At 37.0% G+C, this 27651-nt stretch overlaps 3 protein-coding genes and 1 pseudogene across 3 annotated transcripts; 1 reads left to right on the forward strand and 3 right to left on the reverse strand.

Moving 5' to 3' along the window:
• Positions 271 to 4252, forward strand: LOC109711374 (3-ketoacyl-CoA synthase 5-like). Its single transcript, XM_020234384.1, has 3 exons — positions 271 to 976; positions 1122 to 1449; positions 3457 to 4252. Exons 1-3 carry the CDS (start codon positions 273 to 275, stop codon positions 3988 to 3990), a joined length of 1566 nt encoding a protein of 521 aa, XP_020089973.1. The 5' UTR covers positions 271 to 272; the 3' UTR covers positions 3991 to 4252.
• LOC109712081 lies at positions 10060 to 13843 on the reverse strand (annotated as a pseudogene).
• LOC109712147 (uncharacterized protein At1g66480-like) lies at positions 15376 to 16085 on the reverse strand. Its single transcript, XM_020235571.1, has one exon. It carries the CDS (start codon positions 15637 to 15639, stop codon positions 15376 to 15378), a length of 264 nt encoding a protein of 87 aa, XP_020091160.1. The 5' UTR covers positions 15640 to 16085.
• Positions 22852 to 26521, reverse strand: LOC109712088 (U-box domain-containing protein 11-like). The gene is made up of 4 exons (XM_020235513.1): positions 26056 to 26521; positions 24817 to 24933; positions 24315 to 24740; positions 22852 to 24209 (listed from the first exon to the last, which is right to left on the reverse strand). Exons 1-4 carry the CDS (start codon positions 26395 to 26397, stop codon positions 23136 to 23138), a joined length of 1959 nt encoding a protein of 652 aa, XP_020091102.1. The 5' UTR covers positions 26398 to 26521; the 3' UTR covers positions 22852 to 23135.

A 27651-nucleotide genomic window follows, 5' to 3' on the forward strand; every position in this document is an offset into this window, starting at 1 on the left:
TACCGGTGTTATTTAAAGGCAAAAATATATGGAGATCCCTTCACCTAGGCGATTAACTTTTATATTTTTTTAAAATTAATAATTTTAATCAACTTATAATTGTCAATAGTTTTATTATTAAGTTCATACTTTTAGTTACAGTTTAATAAATGAAATTTATATATTATCTTTTAATTTAAATTATAAATGAAGTTGCGTGGCATATTCGTTCATTGCTCGTTTCAGCATCTCACTTCTTTTCTTTAACCTTTTCACTCCCGCCACGTTTAAAAATGATAATAACTTTAAGCTCTCTCTTTGTAGAAGAGGGGTACGTACTAGCTCTTTATATACTCATACTCCTCTGCTTCTTAATTCCTAGTGCCCCTTCTTGTGACATAATCATGTCCATGGCTAAGTACTTGAGGCTCTGCTACCAATACTTCTTCGACAACCTCGTCACCGTGCTGCTGTTGCCGACCTTCGCCGTCGCGCTGTTTAAAGTCCTCTGTCTCACCTCCGATGAGCTCGGCGCACTTTATTCTTTAGTCGACTCCGTGGACGCCTTCTACGTCGTGCTTTACTCCTTTGCGCTCATCTTCTTGGCCACCATCTACTTCATGTCGCGCTCCCGCCCCGTCTACCTCGTCGACTTCGTGTGCTTCAAGCCGCCCGCGGAGTTGCGGTTCTCGACCGAGAAGTTCATGAAGCACTCGAGCCTCATGCTTGACTTCGACCCGTCGAACGTCGAGTTCCAGCGGAAGATCCTCGAGCGGTCCGGGCTGGGGGAGGACACTGCCCTCCCCCCCGCGCAACATGCCGTCCCCTACGCCCCGTCGATGACCGCTTCGCGGGACGAGGCGGAGCTTGTCCTGTTCTCCCTCGTCGACTCGCTGTTCAAGAAGACTAAGATCAAGCCGAGGGATATTGACATCCTCGTCGTGAACTGCAGCCTCTTTTCACCAACCCCGTCGCTTTCCGCCATGATCGTAAATAGGTATTTAAAAGCACTAAAAGTTTGAGTTGCTTGTGAGAGTTCAACAAACAAGAGAACGGAAAAAATTTGAAATGTGAGAGCTTCCAATCTGATATCATATGAGAAAGTAAGAAAACGGTATTTTAATATTTTATGTGTTTTACAGATACAAGATGCGGAGCGATGTGCGGAGCTACAACCTGTCGGGGATGGGGTGCAGCGCGGGGCTGATCTCGATCGATCTGGCGCGCGACGAGCTGCAGGTGCACCAGAGCGCGTATGCGCTGGTGTTGACGACGGAGATCATCAGCGAGCACTGGTACACCGGCAACGATCGGTCGAAGCTGGTGGCCAACTGCCTCTTCCGCATGGGCGGCGCGGCGGTGCTCCTCACCAACAAGCGCCGCGAGGGGTGGCGCGCCAAGTACGAGCTCCTCCACCTCGTGCGCACCCACAAGGGGGCCGATGACACCTCGTACCACTGCGTGTTCCAGGTATATACATATGTATATATTAAGTGATATAGTTAGGGTTTATTTTAGACGTGTCTCTATAAAAATATCAAATAATAAATATATTTGTAAAAATTTTAAATAATCAAATCTATTCTTTTAAAAAAGTCAACACGCTCATATTTATTCCTCTCATTTGTTCTCGTTCGTCTACCGTTTATTTTTTATCAATTACTTTGTAAAATCATGATTTTGTAATTATAAATTTGTTGCTCTAAATAAAACTAACATGTGCAAATATACTAGATCTCGTAAAAAGTTTTAATGGTCATCTTCTTTCTCTATTAAAATCTATCTAATTTTCTACTGTTTATAGTTATACCTCTTCTTCACCTCTTCTCTTGCCACTTTTCTTCTTCATCCATTTCTTACATCTCCCGCACTTACCTTCTTTTCTCTTTCACCTATATATCTCGCATATGCTCTACACTATCCTTCATTTTTCTTTTTCTCTCTTTTGATGAAAGGGATACCTTTCAACATTTCACGACGAGAGAGATAAAATTAACATATTAGAATTTTTGAAACTACAAACACTACACTAGAATTAAGTTATAAGGACATATGTTTGGGACACTTTTGTATAAGTATCCTATTTATACCAAAACTTAAAAAAATATCTACTAATGCCTAAATATAAAGCCTAATCCAACAAAAAAGAAAAGGTTACTTTACTCAACCCACCCCACTCAGCTCATTCGGCCCGATTATAGATAAAAAATAAAAATAAAAAAAAAAATCGATTACCATCTCCCTTTCTCTCCTCACTTAATCCATTGAAATTCTAGACGAAGGCCCCTTTCCTCTCGTCCTCCTCCGCCACTACAACCAACGAGGTAGAGTTTCGGCGGTTGCTAAATACTTAAAAAAATGTTGGTAACTTAGCAGCACTTTTTAGATTATAGCGACACTCTTTAACTGTCACTATATACCTAGCGACTCCACATATAGCAACACTTTTTAAAAATATCGGTAATTTAGGCAGCAGCACTTTTTTTAACATGTACTGACATTGAAATGTGTCGCTATAGATCATTTTTATTGTAGTAAAATTTGATAACTTACAATTTATAGAAATATATTTATAATTTTATGCCTTTATAGAAACACGTATAAAATTAATTCTTAAATATAATTAACGAGAATAAAAAATTATTTTACTTCTTGATTAATTATGATTAAATAATATAGTTCTATTTTAATTATGGCCAACTAAATATTGTTAAGAGAGACTAACAAATAGGAATATATATGTGCAACAATATTTTACTTTGGTACCAACTGTCCCTAGAGCAAGTGGCAAAGAGCTTGCTGGTTGGTACCCGAGACCTAAGTTCGAATTCTAGTTGATTCACATTTCCAGCTAAGTTTATTTCTAAATGAAATAAACGAAGCGATAGCGTGCTATTGCTCTCTCTCTCTCTCAAAAAACAATAATATTTTACTTTGGTGGGACAATTATAATTAATCACTTAAACAATATTTTACTTAGTAAAAATATATTTTATGCGATTTCTAGGGACACAGCATAAAATTAATCCTTAATTTGAATTATTTTGCTAGCTATACATGATGGATCTTATTGTAGTTTAAATTTCTACAAAAGCGAAAGATATTGACAGACTATGTTTTAATAAGATAGTGCAAATTTACTAAATTTGGTTTAATTCAATCGTTTTATATATCTATTTGTAAATATCAAAATCAAATTTGTCACTATACTACAAAGATAAAAATAAATGCGTTAATATTATGATTCCGACGGTTCCCAGAGGAGGAGCATAATCGATATCTTAATTAGTATTCATAGAGAAACTTTAAATCTAACACCAGATACAAAAAAAGTATTAAATATAAAAGTATTTTTTTAAAAAAAAATAGATAGTATGCTGCTATCCGTTTGGTTTATTTTAGTTAGAAATAAAATTAGTTAGATAATATAAAAATCTTCAAGCTTTTAAAGTAGTGGTGTGTGTTGTTAAACACCAGGAGGAGGACGAGGTCGGCAAGGCGGGCATCTTGCTGTCGAAAGACCTGATGGCGATCGCGGGCGGTGCGCTGAAGGCAAACATCACGACGATCGGTCCGCTGGTGCTGCCGCTGTCGGAGCAGATCCTCTTCTTCCTGAGCGTCGCCGGGCGAAAGCTGATCAACCCCAAGTGGCGGCCGTACGTGCCGGACTTCACGAAGGCGTTCGAGTACTTCTGCATACACGCGGGCGGGCGGGCGGTGATCGAGGAGCTGGCGAGGAACCTGCGGCTGAGCGAGGAGCAGGTGGAGGCATCGCGGATGACGCTGCACCGCTTCGGGAACACGTCGTCGAGCTCGCCGTGGTACGAGCTCGGCTACGTGGAGGCGAAGGGGAAGATGCGGAGGGGCGACCGCGTCTGGCAGATCGGCCTCGGCAGCGGCTTCAAGTGCAACAGCGCCGTCTGGAGGTGCCTGCGTGCCGTCCCGAAGGACGACCACAGCGCCTGGGCCGACTGCATCGGCAAATACCCGGTGCCGGTCACGCCGGTATAATTTACCACCCTAGTTAATTAATTATACTGCTTTAAGATTTGAATACGTACTGCTTTAAGATTGGAGTGCTGTATACAGTCGAGATTGATGGCAAATTACGCCATCTATCTATCCTCCTAGCTAATAGTTATGCATTGATGATTTAAAGATACGTACGTAGGTTATAGAAAGAAAGAATTAAATTGCAAGAAAAAGGAAGCTACATGCATGGTTCGATACTGATTAATTAACGTCGAATAATATTGCTCCTATATTTATAGTACTAGTAGCGTGCTGTAATGTTGATTGAGTGAGCAGTTAAATTGCATGATTTAATAATAAGTTACTGTTTATGATCTTTTTTCTTTTTTTTTTTAACACAATCCCAGGAATAGTGGATGGTATACGAAGTTACTCGTCTCATCAAAGTCCTAGGTTTGAATTGATTGTACACTCAACACAAGTCACTAACCATTTTATTTGATCGAACTATTCAAATTTAAGTATGTGCCTCATCGCACTCGTTGGTGGTTGGTGAACGCGACTTAAAGCTATTTGTTATTTTCTTTAACAAAGTTGGGAATTTACAATCGAGAGGTGACTCGGTACCAATAATTTTGCCAAGAGGCTCATGTGCCTCTATTTTTGTCTACAATATTCGACCCTTCTTTTTTTTTGAACTCTTTTTGTTCAAACATGCGTCAGCCCTAGCTCACGTCCATCTCTGTATACTTTTGTTAATTAGAGAAAAGTAGCAAATTAATCACGTCGTTTAATTTTTAACATTTAAAAATATAGCTAGAATATTAATTATTAACTATTTAGTCAATTGTACTATATATGGTCAGTGTCCATCCCCAAATGCTACTTATACTTTTTATTATGGAGTTTAAGATATTTACTTTCTATCATTCTTAATTTTTTTAAAACTTTTTGTATTAAAAAAATTTGACAACACAAATGAATAACGCTGGTTGTCTCAATGTTTAAAGACTTGGAGGTAAGATCTATGCTTATGTTATAGATAATACAGAAAACAATGTTCGGTACTTAGGCCTAGTATTGATCGTAGAGCCCAAAATCCAAAACCATTTACATTGTAAACCAAAGCCCAGGCCATTTACTCAAACTCTCTCGATACAACATTTGCGGTAAGAGAGATTCCCCCCTCCCCCACTTAATTATTGAAAATTTTATCTATTTATTTTTTTTGTTTTAATTAATGATGTAAAAATTTTGTCGCTTGAAATAATCAAATGAGCTCTTACTGAGTCGTAGTGAAAACAAAATTAATAAAAAACAAAAACTTCTAAAATTCAATTACTCGGTTAAGAAGTATGGTGCATTGCAAACAATTTCTATATATTTTTACTCCATGAATGGGTATAGTAGAATAAATCCCGAACAACTATGCATGCGTAAAGCAGATAAACCGTACGGTTCAGATATCTCGTTTGGTTTATAAAGCTTTGTACATTATATGCTTTAATAATTGTGACTACGTGTATTCATCGTGACCATCCAAAAGTTTTTACCGTACTAACGATTGGTCCATAATGATTTGATTAATACCGTCCATAATATTAAAAATTTATTAATAGCTAGCACAATCCAATGGGGTCTAAGTTAAATGCGAAGTGTGAAGCATAAACTAATTAGATAAAGAAATCAAATTGACCCTTTGAATTTTCAACACAAAATCTACGAGAAAATATTAGATACTCTCAGCATATCCAAATCATCAATAAATATGCCCAAAGAAAATCATTTCCAAATCAACAGTAAATATGCCCATCAAAATGGAAAAGGAATCATCTGACGCATTCAGATACAGAAACAAGTCCAAATCGATTCCGTGCTCACACACTATTTTTCTTACAGGTCAAATTATGGCATGATTTTGAACCTTTTTGTGTGGCTTTAATTTTGTTACAAGTTTTTGAGTTACTTAAAATTGAGTTCTTAATCTTTAATTTTGTTACACTTGCACATATTTCTGAAATATCTAGTTCTTACTTATACCCGTACCAACTGGAGAAATATATAGAATAACAAGAACTAGGCTAATATACTATTAATAGCACCAAGTCATTGGTGCTATCATGTTTTTGATCATTGGATTTAGAGATGTGTGGTTAGAATAATGTGGGTCTCCTAGGGTTGAGTGGGTGGTTGGTTGAATAATATGATCTAATAGATGAAAATGATTAAAATGGTAGATCTAACGGCGGAAAACTTGATAGTACTAAGTGCTTCGTGCCATTAATAACATAGTAGCCGGACTCGAATAACAAATATATTTTTAAAAAATTTAAATTGACCAAAATTATTTTTTAAAAAATTTCAACACGCTCATAGCCGGACTCATATATTATACTTATATTATATTGTAGTATTATAGTAGTATATTATATATAGTATATATAATGGAGCGTAGAATACTTTTTACGAAGTATACCCATGGTTGCTATTAGGTTTTGTGCCATTGAATCTACTTCTTGAGTACTAATAGCCCTTGGATCAACACTATTCCACTACCACCATCCTACCATACCTACCACCATTCTAACCTCACATCTCTCAGTCCAATGGCCTAAAAATCAAAAGACCACTCACATCAATACTTTTAAAGTATTTTGCTTCAATTTATATATATATATATGTATTATATATATATATTATGTATATATATTAATATATATATATAGGCAGGGCTTGCTGTGCTCGGTCAGGAGCACGGAGGGCCCCGTGCTCTGAGCCTGTTTTCTCTGATTTTGATGGAGTTTTCGAATCGACGTCGGCTTCCGTTAAATTTGACTAGCGTATTTAAGTTTCTAGAAAATACATTTTTGCGCTTTTTCGATATCTTATACCTAGCATCGAAAGGATTCAAAATCAATAATTTTTACGCTGAAAATAGAAAATTCTATAAACAAGTGGTGGGTGATATAGATGCACTAATTTTCGATCGAATATAGATCTTGGTTGTAGATAGTATTAAAAATATTTCTATTCAAATTATTCATCTGTTTGAATATTCTACATCGTGTAAACTTGAAACGCAGAAAGTCAACCATTAAAAATTATGGATTTTGAATCCTTTCGATCATAGGTAAATGGTGATATCGAAAAATCGTAAAAAATTATTTTCTATAAACTTCAAATGCACTTAGATCAAGTCTAACGGAACCGATCGTCGATTCGAAAATTCCATCATCGAAAATGGCTCAGGAGCATGGAGGCACCTCCGTGCTCATGAGAGCACAGCAACCCTGCTATATATATATATATATATATATATATATATATATATATATATATAGTATTTGTAGCTTGTTGTAATATTGATTAAGTGAGCAGTCAAATTGCATGGTTGAATAATAAATTACTGTTTATAATCTTCCTTCCTTTTCTTTCACACAATCCGAGGAGTAGTGGACGTTATACGCACAGACTGGTCACTCGACACAAGTCACTGACCATTTTATTTGATCGAACTATTCAAATTAAATCTCAAATTAAATCACGTGCCTCACCGCAATTGTTGGTAGGAATGCAAACAATCCGGATCTGGAGGCTGGAGAGTTTTCCCACCTCCTACAACGGAATGGATTCGGACCGAATCATTTTTTTGTATTTTTTATTTTTCTTACCACTTCATTCGGAGCGGATCAGGACGGAAGCGAATTTTTTATAAATATTTGACGAATCGAAACCGATTGAAGAAAGAAAATAATTTCTTTACTTCATTTACTTAGCGGATTGAAACGAATTAACAACAAACTACATTTTTCTATATTTTTTATTTTTATTTATCGCCCTATTCGGAACGGATTGATGCGGGAGCTCCACCGGACCAAATCCATTTGCATCCCTAGTTGTCGGTGGTCGTTCAAATTTAAGCATGTGCCCCATTGCGCTTGTTGGTAGTTGGCGAACACGACTTAAAGCTATTTATTTTTTTTTCTTAATAAAATTAAAAATCTATTTATTATTATATACTAGAGTTCGTAGAGTTAGTTTCATGTATTGCCACATGTCACCGTATTTATAGTCCAAAGTTCACTGGTACCATTAATTTTGCCAAGCGGCTTGTGTACTTTTTTGTCTACTTTTTTTTTTCACTCTTTTTGTTCAAACAGGGGTCATCCCTCGCTCACGTCCATCTCTATATACTTTTGTTGGAGAAAAATAGCAAATTAATCGCGTTGTTTATTTTTAACATTTAGAAATATAGCTTGAATATTAATTATTAACTATTTAAACAATTGTACTAGATATGGTGAGAGTCCATCTTCAAATGCTACTTACCTATTCTGTTATAGAGTTTAAGGTAATTTACTTTCTATCATTCTTAATTTTTTTAAAACTTTTTGTACTAAAAAAATTGAAAATACAAATGAATGACTCAGGGTGTCTCAAAGCTTAAATGCTCAGGAGGTAATTAAGATCTATACTTCTGTTATAGCTATAAAGAAAGCATTGCTCTCTTTGTAGCTTTTGGGTAATTTGGTTTCTAGACATTTAATCAGATTCTTTAAGTTTTAAATTATTTGCATAAACTGTACTTCAATAATCTACAATTTTTTATTGCGAAATGAGTTGTTTCACGCACAATTTTTTTTTTTTTAATAATTCTATGCTCTGGTTTAGTGTTGACATGAAAAGTTTAGGGAACAAGTCGCAATAATTGAGTTATACAGGGACTAACAAGACATTTAACCAACCCAAGTAAAATTGGGCTTTTTAAAGGCCTTGGGCCATAATAAGCCTACAACACTCGGTACGAGGCCTAGTATTGATCGTGGAGCCCAAGATCCAAATTCATTTGCACTGTAAAGTGCAAACTCAATTGGAGTTGATTATTGAAAAATTTATCGATTTATTTTTTTTAGTTTTAATTAATGATGTAAATATTTTATCGCTCTACCAGAGAGGGTTGGAAATAATCAAATGAGCACTTACTGAGTCGTAGTGAAAACAAAATTAATAAGAAATAGAAACTTATAAAATTCGATTACTCAGTTAAAAACGAGACAATTTCTTCATTTTTTCTCCATGAATAGGTAATAGAATAATTGCCGAACAACTATGCATGCATAAAACAAATAAATCGTACGTTTCATATATCTAGTTGGTTTATAAAATTTTGTATGTTATGTGCTTTAATAATTGTGACTATTTGTATTCATTGTTACCAACCAGAATCACGTTTTTTTTCTCGCTAACAACTTTGAACAAAGACAATAGAATAACGATTGGCCCATAATGATTTGATTAATACCGTCCATGATATTAAAATTTTATTAATAGCTAGTACAATCCAATGGGATCTAAGTTTAGCGCAAAGTGTGAAGCATAAACTAATTAGATAAAGAAATCTAATTAACCCTTTAAATTTTCAACACAAAATACATGAGAAAATATTAGATACTCGCAGCATATCCAAAACATCAAAAAATATGCCCATCAAAATGGGAAATAAATCATTTCAAGTCCAAATCGATTCCACGCTCACACGCTATTTTTCTAATGGGTTAAACTGTGCTATGATTTTGAACCTTTTTGTGTAGTTTTAGTTTTGTTTGCAAATTTTTGAGTTGCTTAAAATTGAGTTCTTAACCCGGTTACGATCAAATCATGTTATGTGTTCATGTTGATTTTTTTTTTTTTTTTTTTAACGATCAAATCATTTTATGTATTCATGTTGATTTTATCTTAAGCCAAAATCAATACTAGCACGTGAATGGTACGTAAAAAAGTAACTCACATTGTAGTTAAAAATTATGGTAAAAGGTTGAGGAAGCCCTTGCACTTGTAGACATTTCTTTTCATTTAGGCCAACAAATTGGACCCGATTAAAACAACCACCCCACTAATCTAATAATATCTCAAGATTGAGATCTGTTTCCACTATCAATGATAGAACAAAACCCATCTCCAACCAAGGGAAAATTCCTTTGAATTTGGTGTTTGATATATCTTTTGTTTCCACGCACCGCACTAAGTATAGTCTTAAGTGATTGTTGCTATCCATAGATCTTCAATACCAAATCAAACGATGGGAAATTATTCAGTATAAACTTCACCTAATGAGAAACTGCTATACTATCTTACAAAAGCCCCCTGATTTATATTGTTGAGTAAAGCAACATTCAAACATACCAAGGAGGAAACAGAAACTCTGCAAACTATATACTCCTTGATAGGAACAGGACCAGGATATAATTATATATATATATATATATATGTGTAATGATCTAACACGGAAAAAGCCCTTTCTTTATCAGTCTATTTCATTTGTTACATAGTTAAGAGACTATCTAACAAAAAGATAAAATAGGCTACAAGTCTTGTGGGGGATAGGAAGCCATAAGCAGCTTCTCCTGCTCAACCCGCATTTTCTTTCCGAGGAAAACGATTGAAACCCGTAATTTGTGGTTGGCCCCTTTGATTGATTTCTCTTGGACTTTGGACCGCCTTTACACTTGCATTGCGTAAGCTAACAGCTCGGTGGAGTAGTCGGGCATTTTCTCATCTGGCAAGTCCGCAAACCTCGTCCGCTTCTGCCGAACCAAAGAAAAGAACAGAAGAGGAATCGAATCAGCAAATGATCATTTGAACTGCTATATATTGAATAACTACTGCATCATAGGAGGTCAATCTAGCGTTGTTTGTTGTCAGATAATCTTTTGTTATAATGACATGTTTAATTACAACAAACAATTCAAAACACGGATTTAAGAGCACTTCTTTTTCAAGAAAGAACTGAAGCACATCATCCTCCGAGAAGAATTTATACATCAGTTATCTTATGAAACAATACTTGTACATGCGCTTATGAAGTATGCTAAAGGTGCCTGATTTTTATCTACTAAAATAAATTAAACTGATAACTGATCAAAAGCAGTAGAATAGAATAACATAAAAACTACGCCATCCATCAACTGACATAATTGATGCAGACTTTTATGATACAAGATAACAATAATGTGATTTGGACATAATAGTATTTTTGTGAGCTGATTTGGACATAATTATGTTTATCTGGACAATACTATGATTTATATGGACAAGAAAGAATACTACTATTGAGGGCACAACCCCTTTCATCTAATTTATGAAAAGGAAAATTGATGGTGACAAAAATGACTAAGGATGTAAATACGGATACATTAGATAACGAACGGGTCGGGTCCAACCCGACAAAATACATCAATAATTTAAATATCATAGTAGAATTTTCAATCCCCTCAAGCAAGTTGTTGTGACTCTCTAGACGCCGTAGTTTAGCATTCTCTTCATTCTTAAAACACCATTAAACTGAGAGAAAAAAATACTAACACATAATTGGATCTATAGAAATTAAATTAACTTTCTTTGTTAGTGTAATATGGAGAAAGAACATCGCAAAAGCTGCAAGGGAATGATACCAAGAAGCATTTTTAACTACTTTTCAGTGAAATATGAAACACATAGTAAGGAATATTAGAGTCCAAAGGCACTCAGATTTACTTCCACGTAAACAGGTCGGCACACCAAATTGGTACTGGGCTCACCTGAGGGGTGAGTCGTGCTAATCTCATTCATCCGTCCCATTTACTTGCATGTAAACGGTAGAGGTATACCTCTCTTTAAATATATGACGTAGTACCTCTCTTAAATATATATAAGGCAACCACGCAACATTGACAATGCTAATGAAAGAGGCTTTATTTGACTAATGTTAGCTTCAGCACCGTCCCAGATGCATCTCCCGAATTACTCTGGAACAACGAAATCTGTGGATAGCAAAGCAACACATCTCTAACGTAAGCGGATAGGCCCTCATTTAACTATCTGAATGGTACCTCAATTGGTTCGTTGTTATGGATCTTTGACTTTGTTGAGCGCCTGCAAAGGACCTGATTTGACAATTACTTAACCGCGCCCGCCCTCTACCTCAACCAAGCGCGGTAATTACACGTACATATACGTATGCTCAACATTAGATGAATCTAAATACATGTGCTAAGCTCGAAAGGACTACTACTTAGACTTTTTAGACTTTTCCTCCCACATTAATTATTCAGTGAATTCTACCGGTAGGTTTAGTTGTGCTCAAACTGAAGTAAGCACATGGTAGAGTAATACCAATTTGACAAAAGATCAAACAATCATTGACTTTTTAATCCAAACTTTTCAAACAGAGGACAGTAATATAAGAAGTTACCAAAGATCTATTTTTTTCTCTCTCTATGGTTGAATTGGTTTGTCACTCATTTGTTTACGGATGAGCCATAACCAAACCAAGAAGAGTCCTGTGCGCCCGTCATACTTTTAACAAAATTGCACATGGTTAGAAGTATATTCAAATATTAAAATTTCATGGTCTAAGCTAGAGTTACTTACTTTGCGTAAGAGTAAAATAAAATGAGAAAAAAAAATGTAACGCTAGCTTTTCCGGCCGGTAAGCCTCCTGAGTTTAGAGGTGGAGCAATTCAGAGAACTGCGGCGTGAATGTTTCATCTAAAAGTTGAAGTTAGCATAGAAGTTCAGGCGCTTTGAATAGCAGATAAGTCTGACGGAATTCGAACTCACGAGCTTGACGCCCTGCCCTATAAAAACACACCATTTTTTTTTTTTTCTTCTCAAAAACTTCAGATAGTGTTTGAATAATTTATACTCCATCATTCCGGGGGTGATGAAAGCACTAGAATCCGGTTCGAAGGAACGATTGATTCAATTGATTTCTTTGGACAGTGCGCGAAATGATCTTGCTTTCCAAATTTTACTTTCATCTAGTCAATAAATAAATAAAGATCGCTTCTGATGGCGAAAATAATATTACTCTTTCTAGTTGGAAAGAGTCGGTAAGAGCAGAGCGGAAGTCAATTGTTACCTCCTTGCGTCCGGTGGGGGTGCCGCGGTCGGGCGTCCGCAAGGGCGAGGGCGCGCCGCGGTCGGGCGTCCGCAAGGGCGAGAGCGCGCCGCGGTCGGGCGTCCGCAAGGGCGTGGGGGTGGCGCTGTCGGGCGTGGTGGGGGAGGGGTGGTGGTTGCGGGCGACGCAGAGGTCCATGATCTTGCGGGCGGCGTCGGCGGCGTCGGCGCTCTCGTGCATGAGGCGGGCGACCTCGGCCTTGGGCAGGCGCAGGCGGAGCGTGCGGGCGCCGTCGGCGTCGGCCTGGGCGTGGGCGTGGGAGTTGAGGAGGGAGAGGTCGGAGGAGGAGCGGCGGGCGAGCATGAGGCCCTCGAGGCGCTCGCGGGCGCCGAGGCGGAGGGCGCCGGACCAGGCGCGGTCGGGGGGCAGGGGCAGGCGGGGGAGGGCGACNGGGCAGGCGCAGGCGGAGCGTGCGGGCGCCGTCGGCGTCGGCCTGGGCGTGGGCGTGGGAGTTGAGGAGGGAGAGGTCGGAGGAGGAGCGGCGGGCGAGCATGAGGCCCTCGAGGCGCTCGCGGGCGCCGAGGCGGAGGGCGCCGGACCAGGCGCGGTCGGGGGGCAGGGGCAGGCGGGGGAGGGCGACGAGGAAGTAGAGGCGGCCGGGCTTGAGCGGGGCGTCGGCGTCGAGCGGGCGCGCCCGCACCCCGAGCTGCTTGACCTCCTCGGACTCCAGCACGTCGTAGCCCGGATGCTCCCGCACCACGTCCCCCGCCCGCACCGGCGGCTTCACCCGGAAGCTCGTCCCGTCTATCTTCATCACCTTCGCCGTCCGCCTCTTCCCCCCTATGCTGTTCCCCATTTAATTAATCTTCGATCGATCTCTTTTTTATTCTTATTTTCTCTTTCTTTTTCTTTTTTACACTAGTTATTAATTGTGCTGTAAACTCTTGCTAATTTTGTCTTTTAAGAGGAGGAGGGAGCGGGGTTAAATAGAGAGAGAGAGAGAGAGAGGGAGAGAGATGAAGAGGTAGGGTGGTCCAAGGGAGGGAGGGAAATATATACGGATGGTGGGGGCGTGGTGCTCTTCACTTCTTTGCGTTACTTTTTTTTTATTATTTTTTTTTTTAAAAAAAAAGAAGAAGAGGGCTCAGAGGGGCCATGAAAAAGGGCAGAGAAAGACGGGGGAGCGTTTGACGAGAAAGATTGGGGGGAGCGTTTGACGTTTTGGGAGTTCGATGACTATTTTTTTTATTTTATTTTTGTTTGTGAGAGGTTTGTTTTGGCGAGGAGCGCCTGGGTTCTGTGTATGTTGTGTTTGTTCGCGCTTGCTCTTATCCGCTTTGGCTGGAGCACACGAGTGTCTCCATTTCATCCTTATACTATTTTTTTCTTTTTCTTTTTTTTAGAGAAAGATAGTGTACTATTTATTTTGTTTTTTTTAAAAATAAATTTAGTTAGAAATATAAACCAATTAGAGTTCAAACTTAAAATTTTGAATATCAACCATCAATCAAACTCTTTGTTAATTTTACTAAAAACAGTCCGGTATTTGATTCTTATTCTGGTGCTGTGTGGCTTCACCCACCATATGATTAATTGTGTGCTCTTATTAAACATAAAAATTCTAAATGTTATAAACATTTTAGATTATAAGCAGTGATATCAATTATCTGATAGCTATTTTTTCAAGTATTAATTGTAATAAGAATTTGATTCTTATCATTAATGTTCGCGTGCTTTACAGTCTACGAACCATTTCGATGTGGCATCAATATAAGCAAAGTACAAAAGCACGAAAGCATTTGTACTCGTAGAAGTTCTACTGACATCAAATTAGTTACTTAATTTAGTGTCTTTGTACATGTTTTACCCTTACTAATCTACGACACGCATAATTGCCATGCATGGTAACAGCTGAATAATACGCATGCGTCAAATTATCCACTTTAATCACGGATGATCTCCATCATCTTCGACTTCGAGTGCCTTTTAGTTGGCTCTCGTAACATGGGATAATTACAGTTGCATGCCTAACTCTGATTTAAATTTCCTTTTGCGTGCGCACTGCATCACGTACGCTGTCTCCAGCTCGCACCAAACTTTAACAGTACAGTAATAATTGTGTGCTAATTAAGCCACATTTAAAGGTGCGTGGTAATATTAACACTTAATTAATGCACTATAGTCCCCTCTCATGCTACTCTCCGCTACAAATAAATAAAGCTATGTACTTTAAGATTGCATGAGCGTATTATAATATCATAAACTATCTATTATAATAACATTCGAGATGACAAATTACGTACAATTGACGTATTAAGCACATGTTCACCAAAGTTGTAATTCCATGCACCAACCAACATGGCCGTTATGTGCCTAATTTGTTGCCTAAGTTTCCGTTAGCCCCCACTTGTTGACCATCTTAATTTTACGTACAATATAATTGTGTCAAATTAAACCAATAAATTACTCGACTAAGCTTTTGTCGTGTTCCGGCTTAAGTTCTTGTTTGGTCTGACTTCTCAAGCATACATGCATCCTAATTTTCTCTACAATNAGGCGCGGTCGGGGGGCAGGGGCAGGCGGGGGAGGGCGACGAGGAAGTAGAGGCGGCCGGGCTTGAGCGGGGCGTCGGCGTCGAGCGGGCGCGCCCGCACCCCGAGCTGCTTGACCTCCTCGGACTCCAGCACGTCGTAGCCCGGATGCTCCCGCACCACGTCCCCGGCCCGCACCGGCGGCTTCACCCGGAAGCTCGTCCCGTCTATCTTCATCACCTTCGCCGTCCGCCTCTTCCCCCCTATGCTGTTCCCCATTTAATTAATCTTCGATCTATCTCTTTTTTATTCTTATTTTCTCTTTCTTTTTCTTTTTTACACTTGTTATTAATTGTGCTGTAAACTCTTGCTAATTTTGTCTTTTAAGAGGAGGAGGGAGCGGGGTTAAATAGAGAGAGAGAGAGAGAGAGAGAGCGAGAGAGATATGAAGAGGTAGGGTGGTCCAAGGGAGGGAGGGAAATATATACGGATGGTGGGGGCGTGGTGCTCTTCACTTCTTTGCGCTCCTCTTTTTTTATTATTTAAAAAAAAAAAGAAAAAAAAAAAGAAGAAGAGGGCTTAGAGGGGCCATGAAAAAGGGAAGAGAAAGAATGGGGGGAGCGTTTGACGAGAAAGATTGGGGGGAGCGTTTGACGTTTTGGGAGTTCGATGACTATTTTTTTATTTTATTTTTGTTTGTGAGAGGTTTGTTTTGGCGAGGAGCGCCTGGGTTCTGTGTATGTTGTGTTTGTTTGCGCTAGCTCTTATCCGCTTTGGCTGGAGCACACGAGTGTCCCCATTTCATCCTTATACTATTTTTTTTTTCTTTTTTTTTTAGAGAAAGATAGTGTACTATTTATTTTGTTTTTTTTTAAAATAAATTTAGTTAGAAATATAAACCAATTAGAGTTCAAATTTAAAATTTCGGATATCAACCATCAAGCTCTTTGCTATTTTTACTAGAAACAGTCCGGTATTTGATCCTTATTCTCGTGCTGTGTGGCTTCACCCACCATATGATTAATTGTGTGTTCTTATTAAACATAAAAATTCTAAATGTTATAAATATTTTAGATTATAAGCAGTGATATCGATTATCCGATAGCTATTTTCTCCAGTATTGTAATAAGAATTTGATTCTTATCATTAATGTTCGCGTGCTTATAGTCTACGAACCATTTAGATGTGGCATCAATATAAACAAAGTACACAAGCACGAGAGCATTTGTACTCGTACAAGTTCTACTGACATCTAAATAGTTACTTAATTTAGTGTCTTTGTACATGTTTTACCCTTACTAATCTACGACATGCATAATTGCCATGCATGGTAACAGCTGAATAATACGCATGCGTCAAATTATCCACTTTAATCACGGATGATCTCCATCATCTTCGACTTCGAGTGCCTTTTAGTTGGCTCTCGTAACATGGGATAATTACACTTGCATGCCTAACTCTGATTTAAATTTCCTTTTGCGTGCGCACTGCATCACGTACGCTGTCTCCAGCTCGCACCAAACTTTAACAGTACAATAATAATTGTGTGCTAATTAAGCCACATTTAAAGGTGCGTGGTAATATTAACACTTAATTAATGCACTACAGTCCCCTCTCATGCTATTCTCCGCTACAAATAAATAAAGCTATGTACTTTAAGATTGCATGAGCGTATTATAATATCATAAACTATCTATTATAATAACATTCGAGATGACAAATTACGTACAATTGACGTATTACGCACATGTTCACCAAAGTTGTAATTCCATGCACCAACCAACATGCATGGCCGTTATGTGCCTAATTTGTAGCCTAAGTTTCCGTTTGCCCCCACTTGTTGAGCATCTTAATTTTACGTACAATATAATTGTGTCAAATTAAACCAATAAATTACTCGACTAAGCTTTTGTCATGTTCCGGCTTAAGTTCTTGTTTGGTCTGACTTCTCAAGCATACATGCATCCTAATTTTCTCTACAATATTGTAATGGAGTCAAACGAATGAATTACTCGAGATTTTGTCGTGGTTTGTGAGAAACTGAAATAAACTTTTAAGCTTTACGAACAGAATCAACACACTTTGACTACAGCGATAAGTCACGAGTGTTTTTAAAGAGCTCGAACAACTGGCTTCAATTGATAACACTTCCGAGTATACATCAATCCTTTTTTTTAAGAGTCACGCAAACAAATCTAAACTTACTTGGATGTCCTCAATTGACAACCTAACTATCGGATTTTTTTTTCCTTCTAAAATGCACATTTATGTGGGCCCAATAATGGGAATCAAAGATAACTAACCCCATGATGTGTCACACAAGGGAAAAATCAACGGGTACATATATAACGAGAAGGAGAGAGAAGAAGCGAAACCTAATCATTGAAGACCAATTAGACACAAATTAACAACTACCTTGTAAGTGTCAAGGAGAGGGAGACAAAACCCTAGGGCCACGAGAATGGCGCCCGTGATGCACGGAGCAAATAGCTATATTAACTCCACAATAATATTCTAAAAAAAGAAAAATCAATTTATAAGGTCTAAAAAGTTTTGGAACCTTGCATGAATTAGGTGGCAGTGTAGCTAGGGTTGAATAATGTATAGCCCACTACAACATGTTTCTTTTTTTTTTTTTTTGATCTCTTTAATTAAGAGGATGTTGGTCACAAAAGATTGATTGAAACTAATTAATGAAGAAGAGAATGACATATATGAAGAAGAGAAGTGCTACTTGCCTTCATTAAGTCCTCATAGATTTTGTGGGCTGATGAGAACCTGAGACTATTCTGAAAATTCTAATGTATGTGTGTATAATTAACAATTAGGTGATCACCTACTAAGTTTATTGGTGAGGCTAATAAATGAGGTTGGATGCATTTGAGAAATCGAAAAATAATCAGTTAATTACCAATACCACTATAAGATCGCGATTAATTTTATTCGGAACCCTTTTGAACCTGCGCTGTGATCGAGCTATCGCTTTGATCATCGACGACTGCAGAACTCTACTCGCTAACTTGCCTAAATGGCATATTGCTACAAATGCTAGCTTCTTCAAAGGCATTAATTTAGCTTTATTGAATAATGTTGTTATGTTATGCTTGTGAGACTCCAAATAATTCTATATATATATATGATCCGATAAGCCTAATGCTCTTAACCCGATTTAAACATTTCGAGTGGTGGCTAGGACAAATAGTTCTAGAATGAGTGACCTTCTGAAAAGTTGGGACGTCATAATGCTTATGTTACTTTAATTATTTATGAATAAATCTCGAAAAATAAGAAATAAAAATAAAGAAAGTATATATGTTGGTAAGGCTAATAAATTGTTGTAATGTTATGCTTTTGGTTGGTTGGCACGAGAGGCGGACGAAAGTCTCAATGCAGGCGATAGCTCTTTTGGAAGTCACAGAAAGAACACAAAAGGACAAGCCGCCAATATAAACACTACCAACGACCAAAAAAAGAAAGAAAAAAATAGGGGAGAAATTTTTGGCATATATGCATTTGCAAAAATAAAAATTACACAAATATTCATGTAAAAGTCAGATGCTTATCCTTTGAAACCTTATTTTTCCAGACATGTGCCCTTGATAAGCATAAGAAAGTTATTACTTTCAACTTTTTAGCCTTTAAATTAATTTTTTTGATCATCTTTAACATTTTGTTGAATATTATTATTCTAGAGGACCACTCAATCTTAAGGGGATTACTATCATTCCAATCTTATAATTTTTTATTCACGAGCTACAAAGTCGAAAATACTATAACTCTCTTTTTCTTTCGATAGCATAGTACGTACTCTACACTTTGATAAGTTATCTGCATGAAAAACTGGTATTATTCATTCAAACTTAACTTTGTCAACCACGGAAATATTAGTTTTCCGAAAGTGTTTGCGTGATTTCGGAGGTTAATTTGAAGAAAAATGTGAGTAGAGTGGGAGGAGGGGAATTTGATCACCTCAATTAATCTTCTCTGGAGAATTCTCCACAAGTTTGGGATGCCGTTGCCTTTGAATTTTCCGGCCTTTAATTGGACTAATTTCATTTAATGTGCCAACCCTTAGAGAGGGGCATTCCTCAGCAAAGAACAATGTTTCAAATTTTATTCAAATCCAAGAAGTAAGGAGAATGATATCGACAGATGTATATTTTCAAGTGGCAGATCAGATTCGTTGAATATTATTAAAAAAGCTAGCGAACGGATATACAATGACTAGATAATAAACTTACATATCAATATTAAAATTTGCTTTGTTTTTGACATCACCGAATAATAGATGCTTGATTCTCCAATAATGTTGGCAAGAATACTGGCACAATAAAATAAAATAAAATAAATAAAGAGAAGTTTTGGCTATAGTTCCCAACCAACAAGTTTTGGCTATAGTTCCCAACCAACATTTCTAGCTCTTGGATCTACTTTTTGATTATTAATAGCTCTTGAATTAAACACTATTCTACCTAGCTATTACCATCTACCACCACCTACCATCAGCATCCCAATCCTGCATTTCTCCATCAAATGGCAAAAAACTCAAAAGTACCACCCTCTTGGTGCTTTTGAGAGTATTCTAGCTCATCTCTCTCTCTCTCTCTCTCTCTCTATATGTATATAAAACTCATGTAACTATAAAAAAAATAATTAAGAGTTGAGCTTATCTTCTCCTTTTAAAAGCATGCACAGAAGCTAACCGTGCTTGTAATATTTTAACCATCATATCACTTCAAATATGTATGATAAAACACCACCATTAATAATGCTCTACAGATCTTGAAACGTTCGATGAGATCGCTAAAAAATCACAAGTACAAGCTCAACTCCAAAATTAATATCACCATCATAAATTAGAAGAAGTGTTGGTTTTGGTTACTAATTACTAACTATAATCAGATTCAACGGATCTTAATCCTTTCATACTAAAGATGGTTCGTTTCATAATAACCCTATGAATTGAATCACAATCTATGACCCCTTCAACACTTTTGTGTGGGGTTTCTGACGCCCTTTTTTGGATGACAGAAATTAGCTTTGAGCCGAAAGCTCAGCGGCCATTAATTTGTCGGTCCCGCCCCGTCCCACTGCATGCGCCGGAAATTTTGTTTCCTAAATCTTTGAAAAGTTTGAATGAAGAGAGCTCTCCAAATATAAAATATATTAATAATAATAATTTTTTTTAAAAAAAAAAAAGAAAAGAAAAAGAGTCACGCATGCGTCAGAGCAGCAGTCATCATTCATAGTTATCCATCTCTCTCATTCTCAAATATTTTTTTATAAACTAAATCAGTTAAGTCACATGTAAAATTGTAAAAGATTTGATTAAAAAAAAGTTTAGTGATTGTGCATTGAAATAATGTCAAAAGTGTTTTGTATTGTGGTAATTAAGTTCACATAAGATAAACAAATTAATTTAATTTATTATTTTTGTATAGAATATACAGTATAAAAAAGATTTTCTTCTCACATTAATACCGAGATCCCAAGTGCGAAGCCTAATTACTACGCATTTTCAAAAGTAAACGAAGCAAATAATATACCATCTTCTTTTCGAATAGTCGCCTGAATTAATGTTTAGCTCTTTTGCAAATGGTCGCCTGAATTTTTAATTTTGATAATTTTGATTCAACTTATTATTCACCCATCGTACTTGATTATCAAAATTATGAGATAGAAAATGAATCTTCTATATTTTTAAGGTTTTACAAGATTATGTGTACGACATCTAATCAAAACGACTGTTCAATTAATAAGCTGACTTAAGAAAAAAATTATTAAACTATTTAATAATTATTTTAAAAAATACAGTTATTAAAATTAAATGTTTAATCGTCTATTTGTAAGAAGGCCAAAGTTTAGATAGTCTTTGTACATTCTTTTCCAAAAAAGAAAAAAAAGACAAAATCTGTACACAAAATCTGTACGCATGAACTTTATTTTCCAGTTTTTGAGTCGTGAGTTACACGCCAAGCTTTCGTTATTCTACATAAATAACAATTTCTGATCAAAAAGCTTTACATTGCATATAAATACACGAACAAATTTTATTTAACATATTATTTGGATATAAAGTCATTATTTTATTTTTAATTAGATTTTATTTTTATATACATGATATAATAAAATTAGTTTCTAATGCATCCTGTATGTATACTTTTCTTTGTTGTGATCACGTATGCATTAATCCAATCAACATATAAAAGTTGCTTTGAACGAAGAAGTTAACGTCCACGTCAAAATAGTACTAAAACGTGGACATTGCTTGGTACCAGCGATTCGTTTTTGGCACATTTGAATGTACGAGGACCACGTGCAAACGCAATATATTTTTTTATATATACGTTGTTATGTGTTTCTAGTTGAATTTATTTTTTAAAAAAAGAATAAATAAAACAGATAGTTTGTTAACTTCCTCTTTTAAATGAAAAAAAAAAATCATAAACAATCCTGCAATTTTTAAAAAAATATGATTATATTCTCATTCGACTAAGCGATGCGCATCAAAAAAATTTCTAAATTGCCAAGTATATGCTACAATAAATGAAAAACTTAATATACATATGAAACGTAATAATACTAACAAACTCGTAACGAAAAACGTTGTGGCAATTCCAAGTATGTTTTCAGATTTTCAACGAAAGAGAATCAATGTACCATGGTCCACTTTGGATGCTCCACCAATCAAGGGCCACAAACAAAAAAAAAAAAAAAAAAATCATACTTATCAAACCAACAAACTCTTTTTCTACTTCAAAATTTGTTTTTTCGAAAAAAAAAAACTTAGTTTGATGATTCAAATTGGAAATAGTGAATGAATGAAAAGAATAAAATTTCGTGTTACACACAATCTCTCAAAGCAGCTCTGAATAGAAAATTGTCCACCAACCACATGAAGCAAACCATTAAGTCAAAGCAAGTGTGAAAGCTTGTGCCCTAAGCAGTCAAGTATTGGTAGAACATGAGCAAGGTGGTCAAAAAAAATAACTATATTTATAAATATGCATCCAATCATCATGTGCTCTTTTCCCTCTTCTTAAGGTCTTATTAAAGTAATGCTTCTTCGTTTACCACTAGACCTGATACTGACTCCCTAGTGGTGTTATTAAAGTGTGTAAATTATTGTTTCCTAGATACTACTTTGACATACTTTCGTAAGGAAACTCTATGATAATGTACTAGATCTAATATTGTTTGTTACAAACAGAATATTTTACCAGAAAAAGAAATTATTATTTTGACGCTTCTAGAAATGGTTACTGCATACCATGTGATGGTGTATATATATATTTTTTTTTGCCCTTTGTTGCTTTTGATTGGAGAGCTCATGAAGTGGGAGTACATATAACCACTAAGTTACTTCAGCATATAGTTTTAAGAACATATATAAGTTGCGGTTAAATTACAAAATATATAGCACGACACTACAGCCAACACATTCCAGTAATGAACACTTCTAAAAATGTGTTATATATACTTCTATAGGTGTTCAAAAAACTAAAACTGAAATTCTCAGAGTATTGCCATTTCAGACTTAAACTGTCATAAGAGCATACACATTTTCTGCAACAACATCAACTTCTTATTTGCTGAGGCTTATTGAATTTGCATGGAAACAAATTGAATCAAACACTCCATCAAGATTGAAATTAATGACACATAACAGAAATGACTGCTTAATCTACTGGATTGACACAATGATACACAAACTTACAATTTCCTGTGCAAAAGAAGAAACTCCGCGAGTAAGAAATATCGAAACGTACCTTCATTCAGAGCATCTGCAACTTACCAAGATGCTCCAAGAGAGAAGTAGCTTTGCGCTTTGCTCTGTCCGTGCCACTCTTCGTGAGCTCAGTTAGCGGTGTGGCAGCGCCGAGTCCTCCTATGCAAGCAAGGTTCTCAGCATCTTTCTTGCAAAGTGCGAGCAAAACAGCTGCTGCATTCTCCTTGTTTCGCGGCTGACCAGTTCTTAGCAAATCAACCAAAAGGGGTATCATATTAGCCTTGGCTATTGCGGCCTTACACTCTTTGTGGCTCACAAGGACAGATAAAATAGTCAATGCTTCATCGACCATGCCATTGCCTGATGAATCCTGAAGCATCTCAACTAAAGGCTTCAGAATCCCTGCCTTCACTGCATGAACCTTGTTTGCTTGGTAAATACACAAGTTGAAGAGAGCAGTTGCGGCATCCTTCTTTCCTCTTGTACTCCCACCTTTTAGCAGGCCAACTAAAGCCTCCATTACTCCTTGTGTGCTTCCTATTGTAATCTTATTCTCGTCAGTGAGCGATAAGCTAAATATGGCAGCTGCCGCATTTTCTCTCGCCTCCATGCTACCCATCTTAAGCACTTGGATAATAGGAAGAATAGCCCCGGCCAGTACTATAAGTTCCTTGTTAGGGTCATATATAGATAGGTTCAATAGAGAAGTTACCGCATGTTCTTGGAGTTTGGGATCTTTTGAGGATAAGGTATTCACAAGAGCCGAGATAGCTCCAGCCTCAGACAGCAGGATACGGCTTTCCGTGCTTCTTTTTGCCATCGACCGTATTTCAGCAGCAGCAGATCTCTGCTCTTCCAAAGAACTGCTGCAGAGATTGCGAATTAGTGCATCAATAGCCATTCTGTCCCCACTAACCTCATATGAGCCGTCGTTCTTTCTTATCCATCCACTAATAGATTTACCTGGCTGCTCGATCCTGTTCTTCTCACACCATTGCATAATTAAGCTTTTCAACACATAATTAGGGGTCAGAATAAGGTTCTGAAGCCTCTGCTGAGTCTTTGGGCATGTTTGGTTGCCACAGTCAATCCATCTTTGGATATAAGCCCTGTCATATGTCTGCATATTTCGATAATTAGATAGTTTGTCTCAGTATTTAACATAGTTTATGGATTTAAGCTTATCTTGCATTATAATTTAAGCAAATGAATGTTTATGCTGTACCTGGCCTGTGGATACAATAACAGGATCTCTCATCAGTTCTAGAGATATTGGGCAACGAAAATCCTCAGGAATCACCAGGGACTCAGGTTTTTTGGCTTCGTTTGTGCTCTTCTTCACTCTGTGAGGGGCTTTGACAGATTTAGTTGAGTCGACAACTTGAGGCTTCTCAAATCTTTCAATTAGCTTATATACCATTCCCTCATAATCCAGTGAAGACTTCCCATTTATGTCTACAACAATTTCTCGCAAAATTTGAATATAGTCCCCAATGTTTTCTGTCTCCAATTTCACAGATTCAGTTGACACTTGTCTTTGAATATCTTCACCACGGCAGTATAAAACACCATGAATTTCTGAAAATATATTTACATCAGGAGTCCCTTTCTTCTCCATCCCTCGTCTAAGCTGAACACGAACCAGCTCAACCTAAAAGCAAGTAACATTAGCCATGTTCTCCAGAAGCCACCTCACAGAAAACAAGGTTGAATTTCGTTGCCCGTACCTGTTCTTGGATCTCATCTGATACTCCAAAATAATCAAAAGGAAAGTTTCCAAGAGCCCTCTCCAGCTGCCAAGTGACGTATTTTAACTGCAGTGCTATATATTTGCGCCTCACATCCTTGATTATAAAAAAATGACATTAGAAATAAATTATAAGACTTAAATTGATGAGATTGCCAAATAGTAAAGAAAGAATATTCCATAAATGCAATAGAAGAGAATGCTGATCTTCCATGTCTAACCAGTAATTCTCTACTACCATGGGAAGAACATAAAAGCAATTCAGTCAGAAAAAATTTTTATGTAGTAGGCAGTGAAGACAATCATCATGTGCCACGAAACGAGTCAAACCCTGAAAAAATAACAGAAATGGAAGAAAGAACTAAAGAGAAGCGAAATACAGAAGATGATACTATAACTACCGATACATGAATTAAGTTTATTCTACCGTTATGTTCAAGACAATACATGTCTTCTCATCTCTCTCATCTCTCTTAGATAGTTGATTGATATGTTCACGGAAGGAATACCTAATGTACTTCATATACAAAAGGTATTCAAGCCAAACAATGGTTTATTCATCTAATAAGGCAAACGAAATGAAATTTACATGAAATGGCTGAAGGCCTCTCATGTTGTACAGATCAAATGCGATTGGAATTTTAGGATCTCTAGAAGTTGCATTCGCTGAGGATTAAGTGTTGAAAATCAGCTACTACTATAGACATAAAAGAAAGATACTAATACTAGCTTCATTTACAGCAATGAGCCAGCCCACTAGCTCTAATAACTCGTCGGACTAAAAATGCTTAACTCCAGTTATTATCACTACGGTTCTCGATTCTTATCTTCCCAATTATAACTATTTTCCATCCAATGTAGAACTATTGGAGTGTTACAATTACACTAAAGAATCTCAAAAATGGTGTTCGCTATTAGGTAGTATATGGAAGCTCATAACAATTGCTTACTATCGACACTAAATTGAACTGACACAGAGGATTCATTGCAATTGTACAAACTATTTCAGTTGATGAGAGGAACGACATCACTAGTAGTAGTATGAATGCACCTGGTAAATGAAATGTGATGCCGAAAAGAAAAACACGAAGACCCAACCAAGTGTTCACCAAAATGCCCGAAAGAAGATTTAGTTTCTCCGAAGGAACAACTTTAGAGTCTGACATCAAGTGCCTAATAGTTCGTGAACACATGAAAAGTGAACGAATTGGAGACTCACAGAGGCAGCATTCTCTAAATGCAGCGGCGGCGAAGGCGGAGGTGATAGGCCGAGGAGGAGGAACCTCTTCGCCGTCTCCAGCGCCCGAAGCAGCTCCTCTAAGCACAACATCGGATCCGCCGCCGAGGACGAGGCCTCCGCCGCGGCACCTTTTCCGGCGAGGAACTCCACAATCTCGTCGAGGAGGTGGGAGAGGAGCGAGACCTTGCGGGCGAGGCGGAGGCGCTCGGCCCCGAGCTCGCCGGAGGCGGCGGCGGGGCCACCGCCGCCGAGCGCCGAGATCTCCCGAACCGCCCCCGCGAGCGCCGCCGCCGCGCGCATCTCCGACGAGGACGACGCCATTGGGATCGGGGCGGCACCGGGGCCGCGTGCGCGCGAGGAGGTGGCTCGGTGCGGGAAAATGGAGCGGAGCGTCCAATGTCAACATCGTTAGGTAGAAATACGTGGGGGAGGTGAAAGAGATTCTCGGGAGGACGCAACGAACGGGAATTAAGAAACGAAATGATCAAAAAAAAAAATTGTATGGATAGTCCCCGAACAATCCCAATATTGCGATTCCATCCATCTGCTTTCAATATGCATGTTTTAATTATGAACTTTCACATAAACTATCGTTTAATCTCGATCTCTACAAAATTAAAGTACATAATAATAAGCAAAAGTATATACATATATATATAAACTTAAAATTAACAAATGAAAATACTTTTAAAAATTCCAAAAAAAAGTAACAAAAACATTAGTTATTTCCTCCTTTCGGGGCTCAACACCCGAAGCAAAGTATATTCAACCGGCCAATAGAGTGAAGACGAGTGTGATGACGTGGAAGAACAAGCGAGGCCCAGCCGATTGATCCACAGATCAGCTATTATATCATTATACAGGGAACAGCTATTTAAGCGAATCATGAGGTGCCACGCGTCCTAAACTAGGGGGGAAAGCGGGGGCCGTGGTCAGTGGATCTAGTGGACCCAGAAGAAGAGGGTGTTTGGCCTAACTTTTAAAAAGTGTTTTTTGACTGAAAAGTAATTTTCAGCTCAATAAAGTATTTGGCAACTCACTTTCAAAATTTAATTTTACTTTTTAGAATTAGAAAACTGATTTTAAAGGCTTCAGAATCAGAAGTAGAAAAAAAGCTACTTCTTGAAATCTGATTCTGATTTTGAATTTAAACTTCAAATTTTTATTTTAATTTTAATTTAAATATTTAAATTTAATTTTAATTTTAAATTTAAATTTTCAGATTCATTTTTGAATTTTTGAATTTTAACTTTTAAATTTTAAATTTTGAAAACTAGATTTCAAACTTTAAATTTTAAATTTTAATATAAAATTTCAAATCTCAAATTTTAGATTTTAAAATTTCAAATTTCAAATTTCAAATTTCAAGTTTCAAATTTTAATATTCAAATATTCAAATATTCAAATTTAAATTTTATATTTTAAATTTCATAATTATTTTAAATTTGAAATTTTAATTTTAAAATTTTAATTTTGAAATTTTAAATTTAAATATATTTTTTAAATATTAATATTTTATATTTTAAATTTCATAATTATTTATATTTTTACATTTAAATTTTAAAATTTAAATTT

The sequence above is a fragment of the Ananas comosus genome, linkage group 6 (genome assembly GCF_001540865.1).
Source record: "Ananas comosus cultivar F153 linkage group 6, ASM154086v1, whole genome shotgun sequence".
NCBI lineage: Eukaryota > Viridiplantae > Streptophyta > Magnoliopsida > Poales > Bromeliaceae > Ananas > Ananas comosus.

Bases quoted from the DNA above. Each gene is read 5' to 3' on its own strand.
- LOC109711374 (XM_020234384.1), top strand. From the start codon at position 273: ATGATAATAACTTTAAGCTCTCTCTTTGTAGAAGAGGGGTACGTACTA. The intron at 977-1,121 runs GTATTTAAAAGC...TGTGTTTTACAG, and splicing joins TCCGCCATGATCGTAAATAG to ATACAAGATGCGGAGCGATG. The intron at 1,450-3,456 runs GTATATACATAT...GTTAAACACCAG, and splicing joins CGTACCACTGCGTGTTCCAG to GAGGAGGACGAGGTCGGCAA.
- LOC109712088 (XM_020235513.1), bottom strand. From the start codon at position 26,397: ATGGCGTCGTCCTCGTCGGAGATGCGCGCGGCGGCGGCGCTCGCGGGG. The intron at 24,741-24,816 runs GTACGGGCAACG...ACTTGCTTTTAG, and splicing joins CAGATGAGATCCAAGAACAG to GTTGAGCTGGTTCGTGTTCA. The intron at 24,210-24,314 runs GTACAGCATAAA...CGAAATATGCAG, and splicing joins TTATTGTATCCACAGGCCAG to ACATATGACAGGGCTTATAT.